General features: G+C 42.5%; 1 protein-coding gene across 1 annotated transcript; it reads left to right on the top strand.

Annotated features, from left to right (window-relative positions):
* The first annotated feature begins 2,634 nt into the window (after positions 1–2,634).
* Positions 2,635–9,079, top strand: LOC136550787 (protein LEO1 homolog). The gene is made up of 11 exons (XM_066542376.1): positions 2,635–2,949; positions 3,747–4,090; positions 4,297–4,411; positions 4,927–5,109; positions 5,729–5,905; positions 6,265–6,396; positions 6,484–6,663; positions 7,271–7,402; positions 8,121–8,228; positions 8,314–8,544; positions 8,752–9,079. Exons 1-11 carry the CDS (start codon positions 2,713–2,715, stop codon positions 8,905–8,907), a joined length of 1,995 nt encoding a protein of 664 aa, XP_066398473.1. The 5' UTR covers positions 2,635–2,712; the 3' UTR covers positions 8,908–9,079.
* The last annotated feature ends 255 nt before the right edge of the window (positions 9,080–9,334 follow it).

The following is a 9,334-nucleotide window of genomic DNA, read 5'->3' on the forward strand; positions in this document are numbered from 1 at the left end:
TCAACCACTACGACGTGGAGGCGCACGCCCGGGAGCATATCTCGAGCGCGTCCTGATGTGACTGGCGATCGTATTAGGCCATGCTAGGAGACTCACGTCGCCCACCACGTCAACAGGTCAGCACTGTGCTGCCAACTCCCTACTTGACCACCGTCCAATGTCAATCGACCAACGTTAGATTGATTGACACTATACCACCAGCCCCCTGTATGGCCTTTGTCAGGGACCCTTTGACCATTCTGTCCGCTTAGATGGGATGGAAGACAAGAACGACGCACGACGCCCGCACGTATGCTGTAGCGGCCAACAGGACCCTAGTGCGACGCCGCTACCACCATGATCTACAGGGTCAACGGGACCACACAAAAAAAGGACGGCACACCTCCAAGAGACTTATTTCTCCTTCTTTTTCCCTCTTCCCTTTGGCTGTAACCCTTGCTTTCCCTTGGGCTATAAAAGAGAAAGTAGGGCATCCCACTAAGGGACATCGGGCATCGGTACATCGCACCGCATCAGATCAAAAACCTCTAGCATCGAGCAATCGAACCACAAAGACTTGGGAGCTCCTCCCTCTCTCGCCAGTTTGTAACCCCCTACTACAAACTTAGTGCTAGTAACACGAGCAGCCAGAAAATAGATGTAGGGACATTCGGCCTGAACTAGTATAATCCTTGTGTCCTTTTAGCACACCATCTGAGCTAGATGTGCAATATACAAATTTACTCATTGGTGTTTACTCAAAACACCGACACACGCCCGTGCACATCATCACGTCCGGTGACCACCCCGACTCCAGCTGCGCTCTGTCAAGTCTCGGTGGGCACCATCCTAAGGGTGGTGGTGCCACCAGACAAGGCATGGCAGTGCTAGCTCCCATCACGCTGCTCTCGGCCTCGGCCAGCCTGGCACCGTCCTAAGGGTGGTGGTGCACCAGACAGGGGGTGGCGGTGCCCCCAAGGCACCACTCCGTGCCTGATTTCGTCTCCTTTTCTTTACTAACTTCTTCACCTTTACAAATGTGCTAACACCACCAAGTGACCGTCACCTTGTGCACGTGTGTTAGCTTTTCACAAACATTTTTCCAAAGGATTAGCACTCAATTCACCACGCCACTCGATCCTAACACATATGCAAAGTTAGATCGCTCAAGTGATACTAGATGACCGATATACAAACAAGTTTGCCCCTCTTGATAGTACGGCCATCTATCCTAAAGCCGGTCATCAACTTCTCTACACGCCTATGACCGGTGAAATGAAATGCCCTAAGTTATACCTTTGCCTTGCGCATTCTATTCCATCTCCTCCATTGTTGATGCAACACATGCACCAACCAATCACCAAATGATATGATCCACTTCATATCATATGTGATCGTATCGGTTCATCAATCTTGACTTCACTTGCTCTTCACCGTTGCTTCAGTCCATTGGCGCCAAGTCATCACTCAACTTGCCCTTCACACTTACAACCGGTCCATCGAGCCAAGTTTTGTCTTGATCTTCTCTACCTTGATCACGTGACTCCATGTCATGTCTCATATGCAATGAGCTTCTTCATCACATGTGTGAGCTTTGCGACATCTCCAAGCCATTTCACCTTCATGGCAAAGGTTGCTCACACATGATGTACCTATGAACTAATTACCTGTGTATCTCACATTAAACACAATTAGTCCACCTAGGTTGTCGCTCAATTAACAAAACCAAACAAGGACCTTTCAAACGGGCATCTACAAAATGTCTCCTTGCTAAGAGCCCAGAGGAGTTGGAGCCATTTTTTATAGAGGAGCCAGAGCCACAAAAATATATCTTCCTCCGGTTTTCCTCAAAAATCTCCTACAAATTATTACAAAATCTCTATTGAAGCCGTTTTTGCCAAACGTTTTCCAAAATGACTTCTACTCCACCAAAAAAGCTACTTCACATGAGGAGCCGGAGCCATCTTAAGAGGAGGGAGGAGTCGGAACACTCCTAAATGGGTCCTTAATATTATGTGGGTCCTTATTAATATTTTGAAACCTTTCTACAACAAAAACATGTGATGTGTCCAATCATGCATTTATTAGACATTGATTTATGTTGCATTCACGTTGAAGCATGTTGTATTCACGCTAGTTGCACGTTGCATCTCATAATTTTGTTGCGAGAAGTTAAAACATATTTAGACATCAATTGAAATGTTTAGGAAAGTTTTTATGTTATATGGATATTTATCATTTCCCTAAAGCTAAATCTTACTTCTGTAAGATTCTAGATATATTTTGATGAGCTCTAATTTTTTCGGCTTTATTGTGTACAAATCTATCCATATGATTTCTCTTGGATTTTTTAGAAGCCGATATAATCTTTGTGGTTTATTAGAAACCTTATCAAGTGTTGCCATATTTTTTAGATGAAAAGGTATTAAGAGTTGAGACAATTTATCAGGTTTTGGAGTTAGAAGAGAAAACCTTGAGTTATGCGGATACCAAAAAAAAAAGGAAAAAAATCAGACGTTACCACCACATCCCAGTTTTGCCTTCCGGCCCAAACAATTCCCAACGCACGCACATCTACCAAAGCCCAAAGCCTAAAGCCCATAGCCCACTAATCACAACTCCTCTCGGCCTCTCGAAAAAGGTAAGGCCCAACAACACCTCTACCTCGCACCACAACGCCAGGACACGCCGGTGAGGTGGACGAGAGGCGGAGTCGGCGGCGGCGAATCGGCGATGGCGGGCGGCGATCGGGAGCGGGATGTGGAGGAGGAGACGCGGAACCAGATGATGCAGAACCTCTTCGGGGACCAGTCGGAGGACGAGGACGAGGCGGACGACGACGATGACGTCGTCGATGAGGACGACGGCCACCAGCTACAGTCGCCCCCGCAACACCACCAGGAGCTGGAAGACGACGAGGAGGACGACGCCCGCAGCCACGCGCACGCACGTCACGGCGGATACCACTCCGTAAGCCTTCCCGTCTCCCTCCTCCCCGTGATTCCGATTCGTCTCGGCAGCTTTGCTGTTCCCCGTCGGACCTGCCTGGGGCTGGGCTAGGGCTTAGGTTTTCGGGTTCGGCCGGGAGCCTCGCGGCTGGTGATGCAGTTTTTTTTTTTGGGTGTGGGGGGGGGGGGGGGGGGGGGGGGGGGGGGGGGGGGAGTGTACAGTCGGTGCGAATTTGTTTGAATTCTACTGAGATTTGGAGTCGCGCTTGATCCATTTTTTTTAGTTGTGTATGCAGAGAGAGGTTGATGGATACATGATTTTGTTTGCCTCATTTTCTCCCCAAGTCCAGTCGTCTGTACTACGAAATCCAAACACTAGGACAAGAAAAAACAAATTCGAGTTTCAGGTTCACAAGGTCCATGTGCTTCGTCGCATTTACAAGAGGATAGCACATGTTTTCTCTGTTATGTTTTGCTATACGAGTTTCATTGCTACTCGGTTGGGTTTAGGAAAACTGTAGTTTAGTTGATTTCTACACTCAGCGCACCAAGCTGCGAATTACTAAACTGTAAATCTATTTACTTTTTGGGGAATTTCAAGTGGTACCAATTGATCTTAAAAACACTGGCCCTATCTTGGTGAGAATTTGGGCCACTGTGCTCTGCTAGTGTCACTAAGGAGTTCAAGGTTAATGCTCATGTAATTTTCCTTTCTGCCCAAGCTGTTCATCCTTACATACTGCTCCAACATTCTAATGCTGTGTAGTTAAGGAAAGCCTCCTGAGGTAACACTAACCTATTTAATACATATTTATCTAGGAAGAAGTGGATGGCGAGGCAGAGAATGGAGGGGAAGGTGAAGGCGAAAGTGAGGGGCAAGTTGGAATGGAAGAGGAAAGTGAAGGTGAAGCTCATCATGCCGATCTTGATCAAGGAGAAAGTGATGGGGACAAAGTCCAGAGCTCCCCAGAAAGAGAGTTCGATGACCAGAGGATGGAACCTGATGCAAGAGGAATGGATAGTGAAGATGAAGGCTACCAGCAGAGGACAGTATCTAGCAGAAGAAGGGGAGTTGTTGCCTCTGAATCGGATGGATCTGAAGATAATTACTATGCTGATGGAGCTCAAGAAGACGAGGAACCTCGCCAAACAAGGAAACAAAGGTTAGGCGGGAAAAGCATAATGCTACATATCAAACTATACATCAGTATCCGTTTTAGGCTTTACAATTTTTAGTACCCAATTCAATGGTTCACAAATGTTTAGTTATTTGGGCAATTACTTTATCATCATACACACTCTTTGTTTATTCTGACTTTTTCCTAATCCTGTAGTTGTCTGTAAAAGTTATAATCTTATTATTATGCAGCTCTCCGATGGAGGAAGAAAGAGATCATGAAGTAGTTCGCGATGTGTTTGGCGAGAGTGATGAAGATGAACCAGCTCCATATCGCGCTAGGCATGAAATTGATGAAGAATCTCATGTAAGATTCACTCATGTTTTCTGCCCTTTCTATTTGCCGATTTTAGGTAAGAAGTAAGGATAGTCACGTTAATAAAGATTCAAAGTGTGTAGCAGAATCCTTCATCAGGCTTACCCCTAGAGCTTTTCGTTTTTATTTGAACTTCCTGCTTGAAATTATGTCTCTAGATAGCTACGATCTGCTGCATGTCATGTTAGTTTTAACAGAACATAAATGCAGGTTAGCATGCAGAGAATAAACTCAGCAAATTCACTATTTTGTCTTCCTTTAACCTTCAGTGTTTCACCTCACATATATGGATCTGAGATATTTTAAGTTCCCATGAGAGCATTTCTTGTTGTGACTTGATATGTCTGAATTCTGAATGGAAGCTATGTTTTCTCTTCGTGTCTTGCTACATGAGTATTGACCCACACTCCTTCAGCTTTGAGAAATATTCACCTGTTATCTTTTTCTATAGTCTTTTCTTTTTCAAACTCCTCTTGTGCTTAATAAAATTTCTTTTTCTTTTGTAGAGATCTCCCATGGAGGATGAAGGCCAGTATGAGAAGGACATGCAACCAGATGACGTTGTGGCTGATGAAGATATGCGATATGAATCTGATGATAATCGTGAACTGAAACCAAAAGAGAAACCAGTCGGTCCACCGCTAGACTTGGTGGTTCCATTTAAGCAACCACCAGCTGAACCTGACAAAGTGAGTTATTTATTGTCATATGATGATACATTTAATCCATCTTTGGCCACATACCATTGCTGTCCTTTTCTGATGAGACAATTTCATGTTGTACATTATTGATGTTTATCATTAGATTGTTGCTCTTAATTTGAAATTTTCATGTTTTTGGGGCATGTAGTTTAATAAAGCTTTTTATGAGTTATAGGCTACTGTGTATTGCCTTCTTTGTGTCCAAGAATTTAATGTTTTTTAATACTGTATCATGTTTTATCTTGCTATATCTGCATTATATTGTTTTATATTCCTTGGTATCTACAATGTTACCATCTGCTGCTTGTTACATAGATGATGTTCTCTAGTTACATACACCTTGCTACCTGGCTAGTGTAATTTCATTGAAGAAGGATGGAACTTGATCATTTGGCTGAGCACTTCGCTTATACTTGTCCAAAAGAGCTGTCCAAAAGAGCATGTGTATGGTTGCTGTTCTCTTTATGTTAAATCTGATAATATAGCAAACATGTTGTATTTGGAACTTTTCATGCTTGGCTAGGAATTTTATCATCCACGATCAAAGGTTTGTGCTTTTGTAGCTACTCACATATGGATTGATCACTAACTGTTTCCTATTTTGTAGATGAATGTGATCAAGGTATCAAACATTATGGGGATCGACCCTAAACCCTTTGATCCAAAAACATATGTGGAAGAAGATGCTTTTGTTACAGATGAATCTGGGACTAGGAAAAGGATACGGCTAGAGGACAATATTGTGCGGTGGAGAACCGTTAGGAATGCAGATGGCACTACATCTGTAAGTGGAATGCTGTCCATGTATCAATTAGTCTTGGAACTCACTAACATACTGATGATACTTGGACTGACCTCTTCCCTGTGTCTTGATTTTTGCAATTATTTTGTTTTTAACTGTATTTTTCCTTTTTTTTTATTTGGGGTAAATGTGTCCAAAGAAAGCAACTTTACAGCTCACTTTGGCTGTCTGTGCATAGGACACCCATCAAATTATCAGTTTCTATTTGAGAGTTACATTTAACCTTGTGCAGGTTGTATAGGTGGTTACGAGGTTATGATAAATAAATTTCTTCGCTGGCTTCCTGAGATTTCATTTCTTTTTACTCTGGTTACTAAGCTTTGGGCACTTGTTTATTGCAGTATGAAAGCAATGCACGCTTTGTAAGATGGAAGGATGGAAGTATGCAGCTTCTGATTGGCAATGAGGTTCTTGATATTTCTGTACATGAGGCGCATCATGACCAGTCCCATCTGTTTTTGAGGCATGGGAAGGTAAACTAAGTATTTCTAGTACCACCTCTTTTTTCAACCACCAATGATTAGGTTTTTTGGCACTATTAATTTTGAACTTTAACGCAGGGAATTCTACAATCACAAGGAAGGCTTTTGCACAAAATGCGATTTATGCCATCCTCCTTGTCTTCAAAGTCACATCGCTTATTAACTGCCCTGGTTGATTCTCAGAATAAGAAAACTGTTAAGATGCAAAAATGGTTTGAGACTAAGGATCCTGAGAAAGCGAAAATGGAAAAAGAAAGGGTTAGTATATCACTAGTACTTCATTCACTGGATGTTATGTAACACACGACGTGCATGTCTTGCTTTTGTCCAATATAGCTGCTTGAACTAAGATCCCTAGTTCAGGTGTGCATTACTTGTATTGTGCTTTGCTTTTCCTGCCCATTTGTTTCTCCTGTTGGTAGTCCTATACATAGTTCCTCGCATGCGTGGTATTTTCTTGAGAAGATTGGATCTATCTTGAGAAGATTGGATCTATCCCGATGTATACACCTATTGGTTTTTTCAATTACAAAATCATTTTCTGAAGTTCATATTGTATAGTTTTCTAAATCAGTTTAGGTCTCATCAGCTTAAGCAGTACGAGGGATCTAAAAGTAAATATTAGTTGTCACTATGTTGCTAGTGTTATTATGATTTAGTGTGCATGTTCAAATGAGCACCCCCAAAGAAAAAGTTACATCATGCAAAGTGATTGATTAAGATACAAAAAGTTATATCCTGACCATTGAAATAATAGCACTCAAGTCATGTTTCTTTCTGATCTGTTTTTTCCTTTTTGTTAAAAACTGATTTCATATGCATCTGGACAGAGTTTGTTCTTTCTACTGATACGAAAATTATGCAGAATCAGGGCCAAACTATTCGAGCCCATTCGATCCTTCAACGCAAGAGAGAAAAAGTGAACCGCAAGTACACACAACCTGCCCGGCCAAGGCGGCAGCTTTCTCCAGGGTTCTTAGAAGGCGCTCTAGATGAGGTTGGTATCTTGTTGTTGAGCTGCTTTTTCTGACAATTAGATTGTCATGTTATTATTAGCTATTGGTGTAAATGTGCCATTTCTGTTACGTCCATCTACCCCGCCAAGTGTATTATCCCACTAAAAAGTGAAGGGCGGGAAAAGAAAAATAATAATTAAAAGTTTGTGTTCGGTGAACATTTGTGATGCAATCTTGTCTGGTTTGTATTTTTTGGGAGTGTTTAAATTCTGGCAACATAGCAAGAGAAAAAGTGTGCCTAATAACTTCTTTTCCCTTTTACTTTTTTTTCAGCAACTAAACCCTTTTTATGAGCTATTGCATGCACATGCCACACTCATATGTTTCATTTACCACAAAATCAGTGTAAAATGGTTTAAACTTACTCCAGTTATGTCTTAAATGATGATGTATCTTTCATTATGTTGACAGTTTATTCCTGTATGAGGTTACTTCATGGTATGCTAGTTTACTCAACTCTTGAGTTTATTCCTTGATTTAGAAAAATAATTTTAGCAGCCATTTTTTTAGATCATTAAGCATTGTGCTGGTTTTTAACTTGTCCCAATAAATTTGTTATTGGATTCGGCATGACCAAACAGGATTGCTCTGACCAGCTCTAACAAACTGCCTAGTTTTGGGACATTAATGATGTTATTTTACATCTGTCCAGTAATATCACTATTAGAGAATTGACTGAAGTTACTCATATTTTGGCAGGACGAGGAGCCTGACTATGGTTCTCGGCGAATGGCAGGTCGTAGACATTTTGAGGATGAATTGGAGGCTGAAGCACTAGCTGAGAGGCGTATCATTAACGCGAAGAAGGTGAGCAGCTGTGCTCATGATTATCAGTTTTACTTTAGCCAAACTTTTAGTATATACATGTATCTATTTGCTCTGCACATTTCAGTCAAATATGAGCAGAAATGTTCCCCGCAAACCACCGTACCCTCCTGCTCGTCCACCGAGACGTCAAGCTGATGAATACTCGGAGAGTGAGAGGGAGGAGTCAGAGTATGAAACCGACGGCGAGGATATTGAACATTCACCGCCTCGTGGAAGGGAGGATGAGCTGGATGAGGAGGAAGAATATGAGGAAGATGTTGAAGAAGCAGCGCCTCTGTCAGATGAAGAAATGGAGGTGAAATATCTTTGGCCTCAAACACCATTGTTTCTTTTCCATAGATGCTTAGCTTCAGTTTTTTCTTGAGCTAATGTGTTAAAGAACGGAATACTTTGCATCAGACAAGACTCGCGATTGTAGGACTAGAAATCTTTTTATTTAGGAAATCAGTTTAGAGGGCATTTCTGCAGTTTCTATATAATCAAAATGGAACTTCTGATGCAGGCACCAAAACGGAAGAGAGAATCAGGGGGTGGTGGGCACAGGCGCGAGGAGCTGGTGTCCGAGGATGACGATGACGATGACTCTCCACCAAGGAAGCAGCCGGCTGTTCAGCATCGTAGAAAGGCTGTCGTGTTTGATGACAGCGACGAGGACTAGAACTTGTAAAACGTTGGTGTGTGTATGACCTGACCTGCTACAGTTTTCATTTTTCCCATTTCTTTTAGAGAATGGTTATCTGGAAAAAAGAGGTTGCTAACTGTTATTTTCCGGTGTGCCGGTTTATTATGAGATGAAGCAAAAAAAGAAAAAGAAAAAAAAAGTTGGTCAATATGCTACCATGTCACGACGGTCGTTGCTAAATTATATGGAAATTTCGCATGATGTGTGTGAACTTTGTGAAATTCATGTGCTGAGAACGGGTTTTGGTGCTGGTCACGGCTGAGTTGACGATGCTGCGGGGGCCTATGCATGCCTTGCTCGACGGTGGCAGAGTAGTGCGAGACGACGGTGGCAGAGTGGTGCGAGACGAGAGCAGTGGATACTGCCGCTGGCCAGCCTCGGAGCGTTGGGGCATATGCAGTAT

Source organism: Miscanthus floridulus, chromosome 4, assembly GCF_019320115.1.
Source record: "Miscanthus floridulus cultivar M001 chromosome 4, ASM1932011v1, whole genome shotgun sequence".
NCBI classification, from domain to species: domain Eukaryota; kingdom Viridiplantae; phylum Streptophyta; class Magnoliopsida; order Poales; family Poaceae; genus Miscanthus; species Miscanthus floridulus.